Source organism: Ornithorhynchus anatinus, chromosome 2 (genome assembly GCF_004115215.2).
Source record: "Ornithorhynchus anatinus isolate Pmale09 chromosome 2, mOrnAna1.pri.v4, whole genome shotgun sequence".
NCBI lineage: Eukaryota > Metazoa > Chordata > Mammalia > Monotremata > Ornithorhynchidae > Ornithorhynchus > Ornithorhynchus anatinus.
The window spans coordinates 91340197-91359405 of NC_041729.1; the positions used below are offsets into that span (position 1 = coordinate 91340197).

The 19209-nt window shown below is 48.2% G+C and overlaps 1 protein-coding gene across 4 annotated transcripts in view; it reads left to right on the plus strand.

The window, feature by feature from the left end:
- SGK1 (serum/glucocorticoid regulated kinase 1) overlaps positions 1 to 17680 on the plus strand; it is a 155480-nt gene extending 137800 nt beyond the window's left edge. The window contains exons 1-12 of one of the 4 annotated variants that reach the window (XM_003431228.5): positions 3609 to 3791; positions 10883 to 10958; positions 11483 to 11558; positions 12010 to 12114; positions 12228 to 12311; positions 12425 to 12556; positions 12835 to 12947; positions 13681 to 13804; positions 14758 to 14853; positions 15330 to 15485; positions 15601 to 15690; positions 16430 to 17680. In XM_003431228.5, coding sequence (XP_003431276.1) covers positions 3758 to 3791; positions 10883 to 10958; positions 11483 to 11558; positions 12010 to 12114; positions 12228 to 12311; positions 12425 to 12556; positions 12835 to 12947; positions 13681 to 13804; positions 14758 to 14853; positions 15330 to 15485; positions 15601 to 15690; positions 16430 to 16597 — 1254 coding nt within the window. In that variant the 5' untranslated portion in view covers positions 3609 to 3757 and the 3' untranslated portion in view covers positions 16598 to 17680. Of the gene's footprint in view, positions 1 to 3608; positions 3792 to 6732; positions 7300 to 10012; positions 10754 to 10882; positions 10959 to 11482; positions 11559 to 12009; positions 12115 to 12227; positions 12312 to 12424; positions 12557 to 12834; positions 12948 to 13680; positions 13805 to 14757; positions 14854 to 15329; positions 15486 to 15600; positions 15691 to 16429 lie in introns of those variants that run through there. The other 3 variants (XM_001507587.4, XM_001507519.5, XM_029056425.2) reach the window with 3 other exon arrangements.
- The last annotated feature ends 1529 nt before the right edge of the window (positions 17681 to 19209 follow it).

Here is a 19209-nt window from a genome sequence, read left to right on the forward strand (position 1 = left end):
CTAAACTGTAAGCTCGTTGTGGACAGGGAATGTGTCTACCACCTATTGTTATATTTGTGGGAGAAAAACTTCACAGACTCTGTGTTGTGTTTGAGCGGATATGTTCGAGACAAGTTTATTTACTATCGGCCCTTCGTCTAGCATTAATAGACATTGGCGGTTGACGGATGGTGATTCCGCTGCTAACCAAGGCCAGCTCAACCCTGAGTAATCCAGAGCTTCTTTGTTACAGTACAGCATCTAATTTAATCAAAGAGTACAACAGAGGATAAATACATCAGGATAGGCAGCAAAAACTCCTTAGGATGAGGTTTTCCATCCAGCCCCTCACCTTGTTCTCAAGGTGATTAAACCTCACCCAGTCCCACCTAAAGGAGTTGCTTCACCTTGTTTTCGGTTACTCCTTTCAGAAAACCCAGAGAACAAAGTGGAGATGTATTGTGAAGTTGACTGCCTTGACAACCAGAGGTGATCTAGCAGGCCTAGAACTGAAATGGCTTGGAGAGAAGGCAGGCAAATGCAGAAACTTGACTCCTGTGCTTCCAAATATTGTACTCTCCCAAGCACTTAGTACAGTGCTCTGCACACAGTATGCACTCAATAAATATGATGGATTGAATTAGTCAATCGTATTTGTGTGCTTACTGTGTGCAGAGCACTGTATTTTGCGCTTGGGAGACCACAATAGAACTGACACATTCTCTGCCCACAGTGAGTTTACAGTGTAAAGGGGGAGACAGACATTAATATAAATAAATTACAGCGAGGTACATAGGTGCTGTGGAACTGGGAAGGAGGAGGTGAATGAAGGAGCCAGTCAGGGCGACACAGAAGGGAGAAGGAGAAGAAGAAAGGAGGGTTTAGTCAGGAAGGCCTCTTGGAGAAGATGTGTCTTCAATAAGTCTTTGAAGGAGGGGACAGTCATTATCTGTCGGATTTGAGGAGGGAGGGCCTTCCAGGCCAGAGGCAGGAGGTGGGCGAGAGTCCGACGGCGAGATAGATGAGATCAAGGTACAGTGAGGAGGTTAGCATTCCTCTCCTTTAGAATACTTACTGGCTCTTCACAGCACTCTACTGGCAGCATCAGCTGGGAGGGAAGGAAGGAGGAAGGGAATGAGAAGAGGGCCACTGTTGCTTCTTTGACCAAGAAACTGGGTTCAAGATATCGGAGGGTGGTGCGCGACAGTCAGGGATCAACTGGTTCGGTAAGAAAGTGGTGGTGGCTGAGGAGATGCTGCAGCTCTTACACTGTAAGCTCTAAACTCCCCCTCTAGACTGCAAATTCACCGTGGGCAGGGAACATGCCAAGTACTTAGTACAGTGTTCTGCACACGGTAAGTGCTTAGTAAATGACTGATTGATTGGCTCTGCCCTCCCAGCAGCCACCTTCCCCAGTTATGCTCACACCCCATGGCCCTTCCAAGCCGTTGGTTGATCTGCCCCCACTAGCTGGGGAACCCAAGTTCTATCATCACCTGTCAAGAAACAGCTAGGTAGTGTCCTCTACAGCCAAGAGGACCACTGCCCCCCACAAACAATTTTCATGATTGGAACAGTGATTCTAGAACTTTTCCTAATATCCTAATGGCATTTGGGCCCATTTGGTCCTATATGAGAAGCAGCATGGCCTAGTGGCAAAAGCACGGGCTTGGGAGTCAGAGGACATGGGTTCTAATACCATCTCTGCCACTAGTCTGCTGTGACCTTGGGCAAGTTACTTAACTTCTCTGTGCCTCAGTTACCTCATCCGTAAAATGGGGATGAAGGCTGTGAGCCCCACATGGGACAACTTGATAACCTTGTATCTATCCCAATGGTCAGAACTGTGCTTGACACATAGTAAGCACTTAATACCATAATTATTATTTCCCAATACTCCTCTGTTACCTTTCTTCTGTATTGTTCTTGGGATCTGAGGGCAATATCTGTCATGTTAAAATGGAATGGAATGACTTGCTATAATGAAAACTGAAACTTTTGCTTCTTTTCATGGTAATGATGACCGTGATAATACTTAGAATTTCTATGGCACCTTTCTTTTGGAGTACACATATTGCATTTTCAGAAAGAAAAAACAACTGCGGAAACAGTTCTGCAAATATGTTGAGGAAAATAGCAGTAATACAGTTCCTAAGCCCTTGGGATGAATTCAGAAGTAAATCAAAATGTTGCAATCCTTAGAATTCAACACTCCCCAGTTCTAGCAGAATTTTTTTACTTGACTAAAGTGTTTGAAAACATTTCATTGGTTTTCTGTATTTTACACCTTTTAAAAAGCCAAAAAGCCTTTTTTTAAAAAGAAGTTTTTCAGGCAGAAAGCCTTGGAAAGGATAATAATAATAATGGTATTTGTTAAGCGCTTACTATGTGCCAAGCACCGTTCTTTTCATAGCAAACTTTGACAAGTCTCCCCTTAGTCCTGGTGCAGCATTTCCCATTCAGAATCAGGACTTTACCAGCCGGGGGCCTAAGGAAAGCGTTTAGGAAGATAGTCACTAGTATGAACAGCTTGGTCCTATCCCTTAAGGTCTCTGCTGGGGCAGCTCAAGGAGGGAATGCACTGACCAAGGACGCTGAAAGAAGAAATCAAACTAAGGAAAAAGCGTCCTCTCTTCTAGGGTACAATATCGCCCTCTAGGATGAATAATTCCAGAATCGTTATGGGTTTAGAGAGAGGAGGGATTGGGGATGGCGTGGCGTCCCTGGCTACAAGAACAGAAGAAAAATGGTGAAGGGGAGAAAAGCAAATGCCGCATCTGAGAGGCTGGGAGAGGAGGGAGAGCCAAATAGAAAGAGAGAGAGAGCCAGAGAGAGAGAGAAAATGAAAATGAATATGAGAGAGAGAATATGAAAGAGAGATATACCATCTGTCATTTTCCGATTCGGAAGTGTTGAGGAGTTTGTCAGACTGGACAGGGGGCGCCTGCTCCACTCACAGGTATCCGGTTGGGAAGAAAAGATAGTCTCAACAACTTGACTCTGCTATGATAAGTTAAGAGTCGCAGCCCATCCGACTCCTGCGGCTGTAGTTTCATTTCGTTCTGGGGTTTTCACTCCAGCCTTAAATCAAGCAGTCAATCGTATTGACTGAGCGGTTACTGGGTGCACAGTACTGTGTTTACTGTACTAAACACTTGGGAGAGTACGATATAAACAGTATTGGTAGACATATTCCCTGTCCACAACAGAAAATTGTGCAATTCCTTCTTCTTCCCCATATATATATATATTTATATATATATCTACACACACGCATATATATAGGTCCCTTTGCTGTTTTAGGTCCTTGTAAACTGCACCGTTTCGGGTCGGACTGAGCCATGTGCCTGTGTTTTGAATTCTTCCAGGCTCATTTGTGATGATAATCAGAGTTAACGAGGTGCATTTCTTGTTGACTTTCCGGGGTATAATAATCGTGGGACTCTGATGACTGTAATTTTCAGGGTGATGTTGCAACCGGGTGGGGGGGGGGGGGGGAGAGAGGACAGAAGAGAGACGGAGAAGGGGAGGAGATGTGAGTGGCCCAGTGTTGAACTTTGCCGCTTGCTCCCTCTCCAGTATGTAAATCACCTTTAAACTGGGGTTCATAAACAGGGCAAGAGCACAGCCTGCTCGCTTTAGTTCTCTCGACGTCCCGTGACTACGGACTGCCCAAAGGCTAGGGGAAGGAGGCGACTGTGAGCAAAACAGGAACCCAGCCCCCAAACTACTAGAAGACAGTTTTCAGTCCCTTCTGCATTCCGTGTCCGGCAGGGAGATGAGAGACGAAAGTGGAATATCACCCTTGAAAGGTCGGTCTGTTGGTTGTTGTTTTTTTCTTACTGGGAAAAACCTATTCTTTAGGGATAAACGCTGATTCCGGGCTTCTCTGGAAGGAGAGATGTCTTCCTGCAGAGGATGGAGAGGGTCTCCTATTGTTATCTTTTTTTTTTTCGGGGGGGGGGCGTAGGAAGGATGGGGAAAAGAGGTGGAGCAGGCGGTGGAGAGAGGTGATGGATGTGACCGCCTTGTGTTTGTTGATGAAGCTTTGCTAACAGCAGTTGAGGCGGGGGCTCGGTGGACGTCAGCGCAGGGCAGATGACCGGGCCTGGGGGGGGACCTCTCTGGGATGGGCTAACGATAATGGGGATTAACAATGTACATTGTAGGGCCGAAGCGGAAGGCTTGGCTTTGGTAAAGTGATAGATTGAACTGCGTCCGTTTCGGGAAACTGCAAAACAGAGGGGAAAAAAAAAAATATACGACCCTAGCATCTAGGGGGAAAAGCTGGAATCCGGGTGCTGTGATGTGCTACCCCCGGGAACTGATTCCAAATTAATGTCTGGGGGAGATGGGGGCTTGTGCCCTGGGGGCAAGAGATGCGGACAACCCAGGGATAATCAGCAGCTCTTCTAAACTGGTTTTCTTTGGGAACGGCAAGTCCTCCCGCCCCGCACACACCAGGGCCTCCCCCCTCCCTGAGTTTCCCATTTGGGGAAACTGAGGCCCTGCATGGCAAACAGGTGGCAGCCAGGGGGAATCGGGGGACCTCTCCCCCCACTTTAGGAGGCGTGCGTCCGAGGTCATTTAAGTCAGTGTGCCTTGTAAATTCGAGTCTGATCGTCATCATGGTATTTGTTAAGCTCTTACTATTTGTCAAGCACTGTTCTAAGCGCTGAGGTAGATACAAGGAAATCGGGTTGTCCCATATGGGGCTCACAGTCTTAATCCACATTTTACAGATGAGGGAACTGAAGCACAGAGAAGTGAAGTGGTAAATGGCTCGCCCCAGGTCACCCGGCGCACAAATGGCAGAGTCTGGATCAGAACCCACATAATAATAATAATGTGGGTATTGTGAAGCACTTACTATGTGCCAAGCACTGTTCTAAGCGCTGGAATAGATACAAGGTAAACAGGTGCTGTGAGCCACGTAGGGCTCACAGTCTTCATCCCCATTTTACAGATGAGGTAACTGAGGCACAGAGAAGTTAAGTGACTTGCCCCATCCTCTGACTCCCAAGCCCGTGTTCTTTCCACTACTGCTTGTGGGGAGAGAGTAATTTTATATCTGTAATTTTATTGACATATTGCTGTCTGTATTGATGTCCATCTCCCCCCCATAATAATAATAATGGTAGTTAAGCACCTATTATGTGCCAGGCACTGTACTAACCGCTGAGCTCGTTGTGGGCAGGGATTGTCTGTTTATTGCTGCATTGTACTTTCCCGAGCGCTTAGTACAGTGCTTTGCACACCGTAAGAGTTCAATAAATACGACTGAATGAATGAAGGACCGTCCCCGCATCCCGGGTATCCAGCGCGTCTCGGAGGAGCCATTCCCGCGCCTTAGCCAATCCTTCCCCTCACGTGTCCCTGCTTCCCGGACACCTGGGTCCAATACAATTTCAGCGGCAAAAGACAATGATGACGGTGATTGTGGCATTTATTAACCGTTTACGATGTGCAAAACACTGTTCTAAACGCTGGAGAGGATGCAAGTTGATCAGGTTGTCCCACGTGGGGCTCCCAGTCTTCATCCCCATTCTCCAGATGAGGTAACTGAGGCCCAGAAAAGTCAAGTGACTTGACAAGCGGCTGAACCGGGATTAGAATCCAGGTCCTCTGACTCCCAAGCCCAAAACGCAGTGGTTTTGGGGGGACTCATGCTTGGAAGCCGCATGGCCTAGTGGATTCAGCCCAAGCCTGGGAGTCAGAAGGATCTAAAAGGTGGGGAAAGCAAGGAAAGCAGCGGTGGGCCCAGCCACGGCTCCTTGCGAGGAGCCAAAAGCGAGGGCCCATATAATAATAATAACGATGTTGGTATTTGCTAAACGCTTACTATGTACTGAGCACTGTTCTAAGAGCTGGAGTAGATACAAGGTAATGAGGTTGTCCCCCGTGAGGCTCACAATCTTAATCCCCATTTTCCAGATGAGGGCACCGAGAAGTGACTTGTCCAAAGTCACACAGCTGAGAGGTGGGGGAGTGAGGATTAGAACCCATGACCTCTGACTCCTAAACCCGGGCTCTTTCCACCGAGCCACGCTGCTTCTCATACGGTGCTGCGGTATGATTTGGGAGGGACCCGGGCTTGCTTGCCACCCCCTCCCCTCCCATTCCCGCCCTATGCCCCCCTCTCCCTTCCTCCCCTTCTTCCTTCCTCTCCCACCCCCCGGGGCCCGGGACATTTTTTCTGTCCCGGGTCGGTTCCGCAGACTGAGAAAAAAAAAAAGTCATTTCGGAAGCGTGTCGGCCGGGGCCCGTGCGGGCCGCACAAGGGTCATTTCTTTGTTTGGGGGCTCGGAGCAAGCAGGAAACCCCGCTCCGGCCTGACTCACCCAGACTCCCTGAAGGAAACGGCAGAGCCGGGCCGGAGGGCTGACCGCTGACCGGACAGGCTCAGGGCGGAGGACTGACCACCGGGACAGGCGTGGGACGGGGGGCTGACCACTCACCGGACAGGCTCGGGGTGAAGGACTGACCACCGCACAGGTTTGGGGCGGGGGACTGTCCGGACAGACTTGGGGGGAAGGAGGGAGCTGACCACCAAACAGGATTGGGGCGGGGGCCTGACCACTAACCGGACAGGCTCGGGGCGAAGGACTGACCACCGGACAGGCTTGGGGCAAAGCAGGGGACTGACCAACGGACAGGCTTGGGGCGAAGGACTGACCACCGGACAGGCTCAGGGCGGGGGGGGGCTGACCACTGACCGGCCAGGCTTGGGGCGAGGCAGGGGACTGACCACCGGACAGGCTCAGGGCGGAGGACTGACCACCGGACAGGCTCGGGGTGGAGGACTGACCACCGGACAGGCTTGGGGCAAAGCAGGGGACTGACCACCGGACAGGCTCGGGGCGAAGGACTGACCACCGGACAGGCTCGGGGCGAAGGACTGACCACCGGACAGGCTCGGGGCGAAGGACTGACCACCGGACAGGCTTGGGGCAAAGCAGGGGACTGACCACCGGACAGGCGCAGGGCGGAGGACTGACCACCGGACAGGCTCGGGGCGAAGCAGGGGACTGACCACCGAACAGGCTCAGGGCGGAGGACTGACCACCAGACAGGCTCGGAGCGAAGGACTGACCACCGGACAGGCTCGGGACAACGAGCTGACCACTGACCGTCCAGGGTCGGAGGCGTCCAGGGTTTGGGGGTCGGGAGCGTCGCGGCAGGACCATCCCGTTTCCCCCCCCATGGGAGAGATGCAGGGCGCGCTGAGCCGGGCCCGGCTGGAGTCGCTCCTAAAGCCCCGACACAAGAAAAGGGCCGAGGCTCAGAAGAGGAGCGAGTCCTTCCTGCTCAGCGGGCTCGGTAAGCCCTGCGCGGACACTGCGCGGACGTTGCGCGCCCAGAGAAAAATCCTTGGCCTCCCCTGGCCTGGCCACCGTCCCGGAGATAAGAGTCGAGGATGGCCTCGGGGGTGGGGACCGACTGGAGCCCAGAGATAGCCAAGCGCGCCCAAAAAATGGGGGCCAGAGATGGGGTGGGGAAGGAGGGGTGTCTCTAATAATAATAATAATAATAATGTTGGTATTGGTTAAGCGCTTACTATGTGCCGAGCACTGTTCTAAGCGCTGGGGGAGATACAGGGGAATCAGGTTGTCCCACTTGAGGCTCACAGTTAATCCCCATTTGACAGATGAGGGAACTGAGGCCCAGAGAAGTGAAGCGACCTTGCCCCCAGTCACACAGCTAAGTGGCAGAGCCGGGAGTCGAACCCATGACCTCTGACTCCGAAGCCCAGGCTCTTTCCACTGAGCCGAGCTGCTTCCCCCCCCCCCCACCGAATCCCCGGAGACGTTTTGGGGGTGCCTGGGTCGGGCTGCTTGGACAAAAGCAGCAATAATTAATAATGGTATTTGTTAATACCATCTGGTAGAGAAGCAGCGTGGCTCAGTGGAAAGAGCACGGGCTTGCAAGTCAGAGGTCATGGGTTCGAATCCCTGCTCTGCCATTTGTCAGCTGTGTGACTGGGGGCAAGTCACTTCTCTGTGCCTCAGTTACCTCATCTGGAAAATGGGGATTAAGACTGTGAGCCTCACGGGGGACAACCTGATGACCCTGTATCTCCCCCAGCGCTTAGAACAGTGCTCTGCACATAGTAAGTGCTTAACAAATACCAACATTATTATTATTAAATGCCTACTATGTGCCAGGCACTGTACTAAACGCCGGGGTGGACACAAGCAAATCGGGTTGGACGCAGTCCCTGTCCCACTTGGGGTTCACAGTCTCAGTCCCCCATTTTGCAGATGAGGGAGCTGAGGCCTGGAGAAGGGAATTGTACATTCCGAGCGCTTAGTACAGTGCTCTGCACATGGTAAGCGCTCAATAAATACTATTGAATGAATGGAGTTACCCAAGGTCACACAGCAGACAAGTGGCGGAGCAGGGAGTGGCTCAGTGGAAAGAGCCCGGTCTTGGGAATCAGAAGTCATGGGTTCGAATGCCGGCTCTGCCACTTGTCAGCCGTGTGACTGTGGGCAAGTCACTTCACTTCTCTGTGCCTCGGTTACCTCATCTGTAAAATGGGGATTAACTGTGAGCCTCATGTGGGACAACCCGATTACCCTGTATCTACCTCAGTGCTTAGAACAGTGCTCTGCACATAGTAAGCGCTTAACAAATACCGACATTATGATCTCTGACTCTCAGGCCCGTGCTCCAGACATTAGTCCACGCTGTTCCTTCAAATAAGTTTGAGGATGGGGGAAGCAGGGAGGTTTTGGGGGGTTTCTAGGCTGGGCACCCCCCGGGAGGGGTGTAAAGGAGGAAACGGTGTGGCCCAGTGGATAGAACAAGGGCCTCGGAGTCAGAATGGCCTGGGTTCTAATCCCGCCTCTGCCACTTGTCTGCTCCGTGGCCTTGGGCGAGTCACCCCACTTCTCGGAACCACAGTTACCTCGTCGGCAAAATGGGGATTAAGACAAAATGGGACAAGGACTGTGTCCAACCTGATTAGCTTGCATCTACCGCTTAGTACAGAGTCTGACCCATGGTAAGCGCTTTGAGAAGCAGCGTGGCTCAGTAGAAAGAGCCCGGGCTTGGGAGTCACAGGTCATGGGTTCTAATCCCGGCTCCACCGCTTGTCAACTCTGCGACCTCGGGCAAGCCACTTAACTTCTCCGTGCCTCAGTTCCCTCATCTGTAAAATGGGGATGAAGACTGTGTGCCTCAGTTCCCTCAGCTGTAAAATGGGAATGAAGACTGTGGGACAACCTGATTACCTTGTATCTACCCCCAGTGCTTTGAACGGTGCATCGGTCTGTTTTGCCGTCTGTCTCCCCCGTTTAGATTGTGAGCCCGTTGTTGGGCAGGGACTGTATCTGTTGCCGAATTGTACGCTCCAAGCGCTTAGTACAGTGGTCTGCACATAGTAAGCGCTCAATACGATTGAATGAACGCTTGGTACATAGAATGGGCTTAGAAAGCAACATTATCATTATTAACCAAAAGCAAAAAGAGGGGGAAACGCAGGGCTGGAGCCACCTAATGTTCTCCTCCACCTGGGTCCCTTGGACCGGGAGGAAAAGCGTTTTGGCCGCCGTTCGGGACGGGTGGGAGAGGGAGATAAAAGTGGAAAATTACCCCCGCCGGACAAACCCTCCCCTTTTGGGGGAGGGACAGCAAACGGAGGGAGGATGCTCGGGGAGGGGAGGCGAGTCTGCCCCTCCTCCCGCGTCATGTTCGGAGGGAATCAGGGGGGAGGAGAGGGGAGGGGAGGGAAGAGGGGCATCCGGGCGCCAGCCGGCCCGAGCCGGAGCTGTTCTGGGCGCCCGGAGCGCGGAACTAGTCGGCGACGCTTCCTCATCGTCCGCCCCGCCCCCGGCCCAGCCCCGCCCCCGACGCCTCTATATAAAGCTTCCAGGCAGCCCGCCCGCTTTGACCATTCGTGCCTGCCGGTCCCTGGCCTAGCAGGTCCTGCCCCTGCTCCCTGCCTGGCCTAGAAGGTCCTGCCCCTGCTCCTGCCTGGCCTAGCAGGTCCTGCCCCTGCTCCTGCCTGGCCTAGCAGGTCCTGCCCCTGCTCCTGCCTGGCCTAGCAGGTCCTGCCCCTGCTCCTGCCTGGCCTAGCAGGTCCTGTTCCTGCTGGTACTTTGCCTACCAGCTCCTGCCCCTGCTCCTGCCTGGCCTAGCAGGTCCTGCTCCTGCTGGTACTTTGCCTACCAGCTCCTGCCCCTGCTCCTGCCTAGCCTAGCAGGTCCTGCTCCTGCTCCTGCCTGGCCTAGCAGGTCCTGCTCCTGCTGGTACTTTGCCTACCAGCTCCTGCCCCTGCTCCTGCCTAGCCTAGCAGGTCCTGCTCCTGCTCCTGCCTGGCCTAGCAGGTCCTGCTCCTGCTGGTACTTTGCCTACCAGCTCCTGCCCCTGCTCCTGCCTAGCCTAGCAGGTCCTGCTCCTGCTCCTGCCTGGCCTAGCAGGTCCTGCTCCTGCTGGTACTTCGCCTACCAGCTCCTGCCCCTGCTCCTGCCTGGTTTACCAGCTCCTGCCCGGCCTAGCAGGTCCTGCTCCTGCTGGTACTTTGCCTGCCAACTCCTGCCCCTGCCGGTACCTGGCCTAGCAGGTCCTGCCCCTGCCAGTGCCTGGCCTGCCAGGTCCTGCCCCTCTGGAAGAACTCCCTCCATCCGCTTGGATTATCCCCCGCCTTGGCCGGACACCCGCTTCTCCAACCCCCTCCCCACGCGCTGGGCAGCGATGACCCTAAAAACCGAAGCCTCGGGACCCACCCTCACTTACTCTAAAATGAGGGGCATGGTGGCCATCCTCATCGGTGAGTGGCAGGAGAGACGGCAGGGGACTGGATTTATTTCCTGAGGGAGGGCTGGTTTGGAAAGTTGGAGATTTAATGGGCCCAGGAGACCAACCCCAATGTGGTTGTTTTTTTTTTTCCTCCTTGCAGCTTTTATGAAGCAGAGACGAATGGGGCTGAACGACTTTATTCAGAAAATTGCCACCAACTCCTACGCGTGCAAACAGTAAGTAGTTGAACAGTTGGGAGGAATGCCGAAATACTTGATCGATATCTTAAATTTTCCGGGAGGGAGGGTTTGGAATTGTTTAGCTCGTTACAAACGGTACATTCCAAGCGTTTAATACAGTGCTCTGCAACCAGTAAGCGCTCGATAAATAGGTTTGAATGAAATGGCCAGAGGCTTTACTGGAAAACAACCTCCCCCCCTTTCAAAACCCTTTTGTACCAAGCCCAGTGGGCCCAGAGACTCCTGCTTTTGCAGAAGCAGAGTCGCTTTTAATTCTCGAATCTTTCTGGGTCTGATGTTTAATGCAGAACCTCAGATGAAACCGAAGGAATTCTTTTTTTTTTTCCTTATGTGTAAGGAAACTGTGGTGTTGGATTTGGTTTTTTTCAGTGTAACATTCCTCTATCATAAAACTCGCAAATCCCTTGAAAATGGTGAAACGCGTCTGCCCCCTTGCGGCGGGTCATTCCTGCGGCCGAAGCCTGTGTTTTAATGATTTTTATTCCTCTAATCTTTCGCAGCCCCGAAGTTCAGACTATTTTGAAAATCTCCCAACCTCAAGAGCCCGAGCTTATGAATGCCAATCCATCCCCTCCAGTAAGTATTCTTTATTTATGATGCCTCTCCAGGAGAAAACTATAAATGAGTCAGGCACGGGGTACCCCTACATCAGGTTTAAAAATAGCATTTCTGAATATTAACATCGACAGGAATGCCTCATTAGTTCATCTCAGAACACAGTGACGGCAGTATTGAGTCACTGGATTTAAAAAAAAATCTACTTAGTAAAGGTGTCACTTTCTTAAACATGCTTCTCAAATGTGATTTTTCTGATTAATGGGTCATAGCCAAATCCTCAGTGATGTTCTCCTTATTCCACACTCTTATTTGGAAATAGAGAAACTTCCTCTATGGATGTGTTGAGGGCATAGTGACAGTCTTTGTTTTATCAATCAACATATTACCACATTCTTGCTTGATTCTTTTGATTTAAAAAACACTTTTGATTTAAAAAACACTTTTTTTTTTTGCATTTTCTAAATTTCAGCCCAGTCCTTCGCAGCAGATCAATCTAGGCCCATCATCCAATCCTCATGCTAAACCATCAGATTTTCACTTTCTGAAAGTGATTGGGAAAGGGAGTTTTGGGAAGGTGAGTTCTGTTTATCAATTCCAATCTGATCACACACTGATCAGAAGATCACACCCCTTCTTCTGGCGCTTCCTTTGGAACACATACTGATGGCTTCTAAAACTCATTTTCAGGTTCTCCTTGCAAGGCACAAGGCAGAGGAAGAATTCTATGCAGTCAAAGTTTTACAAAAGAAAGCAATCCTGAAGAAGAAGGAGGTATGGTAACCCTTTTCCATTGTCCGGTCACACCATCATTTCTCTCTGCTATTTTATCTCATCTTCCAACTAAAGAGAAGTGCCCACTAATTATCTGTCTACTTCATTTCCAGGAGAAGCACATCATGTCAGAGCGCAATGTCCTGCTGAAAAACGTGAAGCACCCTTTCCTGGTTGGGCTCCACTTCTCTTTCCAGACCGCAGACAAATTGTACTTTGTCCTCGACTACATTAACGGCGGAGAGGTGAGCAGGAAGATTACCAGATAACCCTTGCTAGCCGGGGCACCCGGTCGCATTCCCTTCAGCTTAAAAGGAAAAAAAAGTTTTTAAAAAGATATTTAAGGGGGAAAAGTTACTAGAATTAGAAGCACTCATAACTTGCCAGGTTTCAAGTTGCTAGTAGATCATTAGGCTATTTCCTCCCATTGTTCCCTTTTGCTATATATGTCAAGCCTAATTAAATGCATTGTTAACGGCGTTTGGCAGTGTGTGCCTAACTTTGTTCTTTCTGTCTCCTGTAGTTGTTCTACCATCTCCAGAGGGAACGTTGCTTCCTGGAACCAAGGGCTCGTTTCTACGCAGCTGAAATAGCCAGTGCCCTCGGTTATTTGCACTCCCTGAACATTGTTTATAGGTAAGCATGGTTGAGGGAGGCGGTCCCCAGAGGGTGTCTGTGACTTGGGTGTAGAGTACTGGCTAAAGCTTCTGTACTGACTGGTATTGCATAAATATCCGTCTGGAAAATAATCCCTTCTAAAAAATCCCAGTCCGCTTAACAACGACATTGAACGATGCAGACTTTCCCATTGTCTTAAACTACCTCCAGGGAGAAATCGACCCCCTCTGCTAACTAGTCAGTGTATTTACTGAGCGTTTACTGTGTACGTAGCACTGTGCTAAGTGCTTGGGAGTGTACAGTATAGCAATACAGAGACATTCCCTGCCCACAACGATTTTATAGTCTAGAGAGAGGGACAGATTAATATAAATGACAGATATGTACATAAATGCTTTGGGGCTGGGAGGGGGGTTGAATAAAGGGAGCAAGTCAGGGCCACTGCAGAAGGGAGTGGGCGAAAAGAAAAGGAGAGCTTAGTCAGGGAAGGCCTTTAATAAGACTTTGAAGCCCCGACTGAGGAGTGTGGGGGAAGGGGGCGGGGGAAGACTGAGCAGTCTTAGCAGCCCAAGAAACTTCATGCTGAATTAAAATGAAAGTGCATATTTGCTTCATTTCAAATGAGCATTTATGAATCAAAATCAATAGTAACTACTGAGCACTATTGAGAACTGTTGCAGAGGATGGGAACTGTGGGTTATCACTTTTTAAATGTAAAAAAATTAATGCATTTGTCTTTTCCCTGTTACAGAGACTTGAAGCCAGAGAATATTTTGCTCGATTCTCAAGGGCACATTGTCCTGACTGACTTTGGCCTCTGCAAAGAAAACATAGAACACAATGGCACAACCTCCACCTTCTGTGGCACACCTGAGGTAATAATAACAATAATATAGTGTTTTAAATGCTCACTATGTGCCAGGCACTGTATTAAGCACTGGGATTAGATAGATGGTATGTTGAGCCCCAGTTTAGAGTTCTGTGTAATAATGTTGGTATTTATTAAGTGCTTACTATGTACAGAGCACTGTTCTAAGTGCTGGGGTAGATACAGGGTAATCAGGTTGTCCCACAAGAGGCTCACAGTCGTCATCCCCATTTTACAGATGAGGTAACTGAGGCACAGACAGTGAAGAATTAGTTACAATAGCTATGGGAAGAGTAACCGGTTTCTAGATATCATGGTTCCTGGGACCTAGAAAGATAATAATAATGATGGTATTATTAAGCTCTTACTATGTGCCAAGCACTGTTCTAAGTGCTGGGGTAGATACAAGGTAATCAGATTGTCCCACTTGAGGCTCACAGTCTTAATCCCCCTTTTACAGATGAGGGATCTGAGGTACAGAGAAGTAGAGTGACTTGCCCCAGGTCACACAGCAGATAAGTGGTGGAGCAGGGATTAGAACCCATGACCTGACTCCCAAGACCATGCTCTTTCCACTAAGCCACCTTGCTTCTCATGACTATAGAGAGATGACTGTTCTAAGATAGTCACATATTCAGTGGTATTTATTGGGCACTTACTGAGTGCTTAATCAATACCATTTTATAGTGTGCTCACTATATTAAGTACTTGGGAGAATATGATGCAACAAGAGTTGGTCCACTACAAGCTTACAGTCTAGGGGGGATTCTCTCTGAAAAGACCCAGAAGTGTTAATCCCTCTCTTAAGAATGATTTTCTCTTAGAATTAGGCTCTTCAGGAAATGCCTGTGTAAATACAATAAAAACTGTTCACGTTACCATCCCGGAATTTGATAAATTTCCAGATTTTTAAAAAATTGCTGTTGGAAGCCTCTAATAATATTTTTGTTCTATTAACAGTACCTTGCACCAGAAGTTCTTCACAAGCAACCCTATGACAGGACTGTTGACTGGTGGTGTCTAGGAGCTGTTCTTTACGAGATGCTGTATGGATTGGTAAGCAGTACATTTCAGTAACTTTGATCTGACAAACTGGAAAGTCATGAGAAGCTTCCTTGCCCCACTTCCTTGTAACTGCAGTCCTTCAGTTTTAAATTATTAGTTTCAGGCAGGCTGCAGGCCATTAAGCTATATCCTGGCCTTATCAGTCAGGCTGATGTAACACTATTCCTACCATTTGGCAGTGTAGTACATATGAGTATCACTGGTCCACAAAAAAAGAAAAAAAAATGCAACTACATGCCACCAGCCCTAAACTAATTTAAAAAATATGAAATGGTAATCCTAATGTATGTTAGTTTGTCTTCCCTGAGAGTTCAGCACATTTTCATTGAAATCCTACCGTTTGCCAGGTTTTAGTCCTAGCCCATTTTTGGTACAGTATCTGTAGAGTCTTTTTTTTCTTTAAACATCTAATTAAGTATTTATATATATATATATATATATATATATGTGTGTGTGTTTCCTTTCAGCCTCCATTTTACAGCCGCAACACCGCTGAAATGTATGACAACATTTTGAACAAGCCACTTCAGTTGAAGCCAAACATCACAAATTCTGCCAGGCATCTACTTGAGGGCCTACTGCAGAAAGAAAGAATCAAGAGACTTGGGGCCAGGGATGACTTTGTAAGTAGGATTTTCCTGGACCTTTGAACACTGTTGGAAATACAGGCTTAGAACATACTACCTAGTTCACCTAGCCCATCTAATTTTATTTACATGCTCTCTCTCTCCCCAACAGATGGAGATTAAGAATCACATTTTCTTTTCCGTAATTAACTGGGATGATCTCATTAATAAGAAGATTACACCCCCTTTTAACCCAAATGTGGTAAGTATCTCTTCAGTCTATAGTGGGTTTCCAAAAGACCTTGGCTGTCTTTAGAGAGGCGGATGGTTAGTCAGAGAGAAACTAAAATCAGTCGTATTTATTGAGCATTTAATGTGCATAGAGCGCTGTACTAAGCATTCGGGCGAGTACAGTATAACTGTTGGTAGGCACATTTCCTACCCACAACAGATTAAAATAGTACTTATTGAGCGCTTACTATGTGCAGAGCACTGTACTAAGCGCTTGGAATGTACAAATCGGTAACAGATAGAGACAGTCCCTGCCCTTTAACTGGCTTACAGTCTAATCAATCTAATCAAGATTACAGTCTAGATAAAAGGAATAAATGTCAGTCCTTAGAAGTATAGGGGTAAACAGAGGAAGTCTCCAATTGTCAAAGCAGTTCTAAACATCGGTCTAGGAAAACACAAGTAGAAACCAGATACCTTGAGGGGCAAGTTGGCCTACTGGCCAGTTGCTACCAAAACCCTTACTGGTCGCAGTGAGATTGATCTCTGCGATGGAAACTACTGGCAAGGAGTTCCTTTAGAAATAACTAGTTGAAATAAGTGCCCCGCAGGAGTTTAAGAGAATCCCAAGCACAAGAAATAGCAAAAGTGGCATGGCTACCTAATCGATTCCTCCAGTAGAGTGAGCACGTGTGTCTCAGCCCCTCAGTTCTTGGCCATCCAAGCTGGAACTGGATTACTCACCCTGATCTTTGCTTGTCTTTGGACAGAGCGGACCCAGTGACCTGCGGCACTTTGATCCCGAGTTTACAGAAGAGCCGGTCCCCAACTCCATCGGACAGTCCCCGGACAGCATTCTCATCACTGCCAGCGTCAAAGAAGCTGCCGAAGCGTTCCTGGGCTTCTCCTATGCTCCCCCCGTGGATTCTTTCCTCTGAACTGACTGGGGGAGCGGGGCCCAGGGGGATTTTTTTTATTTTAAGATTTTTTTGTTGTTGTTGTTGGCCTTTAGACTGATCTGCCGGCTGACTGATCATCTTGAAAGAGAATTTGCACATCTCTGTGGAAGCTTGGCAGCCTTTAATTTCAACCACACTGTTTGCTGGAAGCTTTCTGAAGAGCACATACTCCTTGCAATGAGCTCACAAGATTTTTGTTGTTGTTGTTGTTGTTTTTAGTCTCCCCTCAAGTGGTGCTATCTCTTTGAAACGAGCATCAGATGGCTGTCCTAGACGGCTATGGTAGTTTGGTAGGAGCAAGTGGCTGTGTGGAAATGGTTTTCTCAAAATCCTTGCTTGAAGATCTATCCAGATTTGCTAATGGATTTTATGAAATGTGCCTTTTTCTGATGAGATCGTGTTAGCTCCAAAGCTTTTCCTGTTGCAGAGTTTCTTTTTTTTCCCTCTCCTGTGGATATACTATGTGAAAATGGTATGAGTATGGTATGCTTACTCCAGATGGATTTAGATTGCATCAATGTGACACTTGCAGGATTCTACAAAGTGGGACATTGTTTGTTTTCTTCCATATTTGGAAGATAAATATACGTCTAGACGTTGAGGGGATTTTTTTTGTAGGATATATAGTTAATAACTAAATTTTATTGAAATGGGCTTGCCATGCCTTGTACCCAGATGCTTGAAGAAAGCATTGCTGCTACAAATATTTCTATTTTTAGAAAGGGTTTTTATGGACCAAAATGCCCCAACTGCAGTGAGTTAAAGCTGTTGGTTTCACTGAATAGGAGTTTGAAACTGTCACCTGTAAAATGGGCATTATTTATGGTTTTCTTTTTTGCATTCCTGATAATTACTTGTAATGTATTGTAAAGACAAAAGTCTGTACATTGAGTTATAACAATAGATGTATATTTAAACTTCCAGGCTTACTTGTAACATGTATATATCATCATTGTAATGTACTGTAATTAACATGGTTATAATATGTACAACCCTCACCACACAACTTTTTTTGTGTGATCAAACCAATTTTGGTTTGCAGTAAAAGTCTTGAAAAAAAAATATTGGTACTGTGTGGTTTTTCATGTTAGAAAACAACTTGGGATATATGTGTTCAATTTATTGCTGACAATTTAGGTGGAGGAGAAAGGGGGTGTTGGTGCCACATTTCTACCTATCCTGACTGGGATCTGAGTTCATCCACTGCCTCCCTCTAGGCCAGTTAAAGTCTCTGGCCTCCTCCCTTCCCTCTAGGCTGTCAACTCCTTGTGATCAGGAAACATAATAATAATGTTGGTATTTGTTAAGCACTTACTATGTGCCAAGCACTGCTCTAACCACTGGTGGAGATACAAAGTAATCAGATTGTCCCACGTGGGGCTCACAGTCTTAATCCCCATTTTACAGATGAGGTAACAGGCACAGAGAAGTGACTTGCCCAAAGTCACAGCTAAGTGGCAGAGCTGGGATTAGAATCCACAACCTCTGACTCCCAAGCCATTTAATATGCTGTTTCTCTAACCAACTCTTACATTGTATTTTCCCAAGCATTTACTACAGTGCTCAATAAATACCACTGATTTGCCTCTTCCCACCAGCTCTGGAGGTATGGGCTCTGATCCAGATCCAAAGACCTCTCTCTCTAGAGGGATACTAGGCCAACAGTGCTAAAGGGGGCAATTATTTTCCAAGTATAAATTTTTAGTTAAATGAATAAACTGCATAAACATTCCCAGGTGCAAACATATGGAAGGGTGACATTCTGAATGGCAGCAATGTGGTAAACCGGGCTGCCAAACCTGGGAACGAAACCAAAAGCCACTCAAACGATTCCGGCACCTGGGTCCAGCTGGGACTGTTTAGTCACATACACCACAAGTTCAGCCACAGGCCCTGCTGGGAGAGCAGCTAGCCCCCCGCCTCTGCCCTCTGGTGAGGCAGAATGTTTCTTTATCGTTTAGACTGTGAGCCCGTTATTGGGCGGTATTGTCTGTCTGTTGCTGAATTTTACATTCCAAGTGTTTAGTACAGTGCTCTGCACATAGTAAGCACTCAAATACTATTGAAGAAATTAATTTAAATGACTTGGTAATGGAGGGAAAAGTGAAGGAAAGGAGATTGATTGAACCGGCCCATAATCCACTGTATTTCTGATGGGGCAGTACAGGTTGGGAAACTGAGGAAACAGGCTGCCTATACTGCAGTGCTACCTTGCCCTGCCTCAAACTTTTGTGGCTCATTCAAGTTGTTGTTAATGTTATTTGTTAAGTGTTCACAATGTACCAGGCACTGGGGTAGATACATGGTAATCAGGTAGGACACAGTCCCTGTCCCACATGGGGCTCACACTCTTAAAGCGTCAAGGAAGCTTCTAGGTCACGGGACCATATTCATGACCCTAAAAGCAGGTGTGCAGAAACCTGCCCACCATCCCCAAGAGCATGGATCTGGGAGTCAGAGGACCCGAGGCCTAATCCTAGTTCTGCCACTTGCCTACTGTGTGATGTTAAGCAAGTCACTCCACTGTCCCTCAGCTGCTTCATCTGTCACATGAGCATTCTTAAATACCTGTTGTCCCTGCCATGTAGACT